Source organism: Centropristis striata, chromosome 10 (assembly GCF_030273125.1).
Source record: "Centropristis striata isolate RG_2023a ecotype Rhode Island chromosome 10, C.striata_1.0, whole genome shotgun sequence".
Lineage (NCBI taxonomy): Eukaryota > Metazoa > Chordata > Actinopteri > Perciformes > Serranidae > Centropristis > Centropristis striata.
In genome coordinates this window covers 25862115-25865065 of record NC_081526.1, presented here as the reverse complement: position 1 = coordinate 25865065, position 2951 = coordinate 25862115, and the positions used below count along the sequence as shown (strand labels likewise).

General features: G+C 38.2%; 1 protein-coding gene across 1 annotated transcript; it reads right to left on the bottom strand.

Annotated features, from left to right (window-relative positions):
- Positions 1-219: 219 nt before the first annotated feature.
- LOC131978614 (olfactory receptor 1D2-like) lies at positions 220-1146 on the bottom strand. The gene has a single exon (XM_059342324.1). The coding sequence runs from the start codon at positions 1144-1146 to the stop codon at positions 220-222; it is 927 nt and encodes a 308-aa protein (XP_059198307.1).
- Between the last annotated feature and the right edge of the window lie 1805 nt (positions 1147-2951).

Below are 2951 nucleotides of genomic sequence, written 5' to 3'. Positions count from 1 at the left end.
CTATATAAATAAATGTTATATTGCAGAAAATGTTTACTCAAATGTTGACTTTTAGTAATTTTGGAGTTGACATGCTATGGTTGTGAAGCTGTGAAGTTGACTCCTCTAATTGACCTGTTTTAATACTAAAATAGATGCAGATTTTAAAGATTATGGTAAACATTTTATAATAGTGGCATCACTATTAAAAATATATATTATAGATGATGCTGGACTAATCTAGTTACTTTTAACACACAAAAACTGTAAAATTTTGTTTCTTATTTTTGTCAGCTTGAGACCATATATGAGGGGATTAATCAATGGAGGAACAAGGAGAAATTCCATGGCCATAAAATTCTGGGCACTTTGTGGAAGATCTTTTGAGCCAAATCTGATGTACAACAAATCAAAGCCCAAACAAAAAAAAAAAGTAAATAAGCAGAATACATGTGGCAGACATGTTTGCATAAATTTACTCCTGTTCTCTTTGGATGTTAGGCATGTTCTGACCAGATTTGCATAAGACCAAATAATAAAAATGAAATGGCCAAAATAAAATGTATAATTAAAAGCTGGAACAGCAACATGTGCTATTGAGGCAGAACAAGCTAGTTTACCAACCAAAAAGTTAATACAGTAGATCTTCGGGATGTGTGAGCCACATAACCTTGATGTTGATGTTGTTATTGTGCTCACGAACAACAGGTAAAAAGGAATAAGCCAAGCAATAAAAAGTAACATACTTACTCTCCTTTTAGTCATCACAGAGTGGTACACAAGAGGGTGACAGATGGCCACATATCTGTCATAGGCCATCAGAGCTAGAAGAGAGAAATCAGCACAAACAGAGGAGTGCAACACAAAGCCCTGCAGAAGACATCCAGCATAAGAGATAACATGAGTGGTAGACAGAAGATCCTTGAGGAATTTGGGGTAGAAACCGGCTGTCCCATAAAGTCCATTGATGCACAGATTACAGAGAAAGATATACATGGGTCCATGAAGGTTTTTGTCCACAATAATTGTCACAATAAGGGTCAAATTTACCAGCCAAATCACACAATAACACAATAAAGTGACAAAAAAGAGAATTACTCTGTAGTTTGTTGTCCCGCTCAACCCTGACAGAGTAAACATAGTAACTACTGAAACATTATCCATCATAAAAGTTTATGTTTTTTAGATGTTGATGCCATACAGAGAACACGTTGCATTTACAAACCCAACAATAAAGGACGTCCAGCTCTGTGTCTGTCCAGCAGCCTGATTTTTTTAAATTTCAGTTTATATTATTTCACTGCAGCAACAGATAATGTAACTATCCAATCAGTGAGCAGGAATAGGACGGAAAAGACTGCCCACTGAAAAGCAATAATCCAACCTAAAAAAAAAAAGGAAATTACTACATATGAAGAAAAGTTGATCTGTAAATGATCTCTTTTAATTTATTTTGGTTAGCCAACCACAAAACATTATTGTGAAAAATAAAAAACATATGTGATGATGAATCCAAATCTCCTTTTTGCCATTTTTGGTATTGCACTATATGAGGGGCTCACGATATTACGTTTAAAGCAGAACTTAGCAGCATTTTCAACTTAATAAAACAGCTTTGAACTGTTACATGTTCGTCATGGCTGAGTAACCAAAAAGTCCTAAGAAATGGTATTCGGCAAAGGAGGTGAGGAAGAGGAAGAGAGCGAGTGACTGAGCGAGGGACCGCACAGATGTGAACCTTGGTCAGGCACAAATACCACTTAGTTTTCTGCTCATTTCTTATAGTAGTGTTTGTAAATGTGTTAAATTCATTACCATCGTCGGTCGCTGACTGGCTACCGCGCTAGCTCAGAAGCAAACATTTTTGTTTTCGGTAGCACCTAGATTGCTCTCGACTTTTGCATTGAGTTGCTGCTATTGTGACAGGTTAAAATTAATTGTTCTTTATTACTGTTAGAATTATCTGTTCATGCCATTTGTTTTCATTGTTAGTTGTTAAAGTGTGCCAGTAGTTGTTATAGTTAATGTATGCAGCCAGTGACAAGTAGATGAACACCGATAGGTGATGCAGAGTTTAGTATGAGTGAGTTGATTGTTCAGTGATCTATTAGTAATGCTTCTGGGCTTGGGTAGGGGGAGGCGTGCTCCGATTCCTTATTCAATATAGACAAGTGAGAAACAGAGCATCGAGTGGTTTCTTTTATTCATCTCTCACCCTTGTTTAAGGTAATTACTGTACAAAGCACCATCAATTTGTCACATCTGTTGCAATAACCCCCTGCAGAAAAACGTTGCGGAAGAAGACTTGAGCATTTTAGTCCCAAAGTAGAGATGGGCTAGTCTGGCTATGTAAACATCAGTTGTCTTCTTCTTCAATGCTTCCTCGTCTAATTTTTGTCGCTCTACATACGTCATCTGGTATAACTGATACGATTGGCTAAGAGCTACGTACAGACGCTTATGATAGACATTCGCAATCGCCCAATAAACGGCTCTGGACGATCGTAAACCACACCTCCTCCACAGAAAAATGAATAGGTGGTCTCCAGACTATATCTCATTTGTGATATAGTCTGGCGTTAGCCAGGCTATCTCTTATATGGGACAAATTCAGAATTGCGTTTCACTTTGGGCCTTACGGTACTACATAAGAACCTATGCTAGTAACCCACACCCCAGCTGTCACTCTGCTGGCTCCAGTAACAACAATTGCACTTGGCAAGCAGCAAAAAAGGGGTGGGATGCTGCAAGTGAGTTTTTTCTTATGACAGTATTATGAAATATACACCCCAAAGCTGTAGGGGGAGCTACAGGAGCTCCCTACTACCAAGTAGGTCTTTAAGGTTAGTCCCACAATGGGGAAATTCAACCTCTGCATTTAACCGTTTTGTTTTTTGTTTTTTTTACACACCAGTGAACATACTCTGCTTAGGAGCAGTGGGCAGCACATTTCTTCGCACATGGGGAGCAGT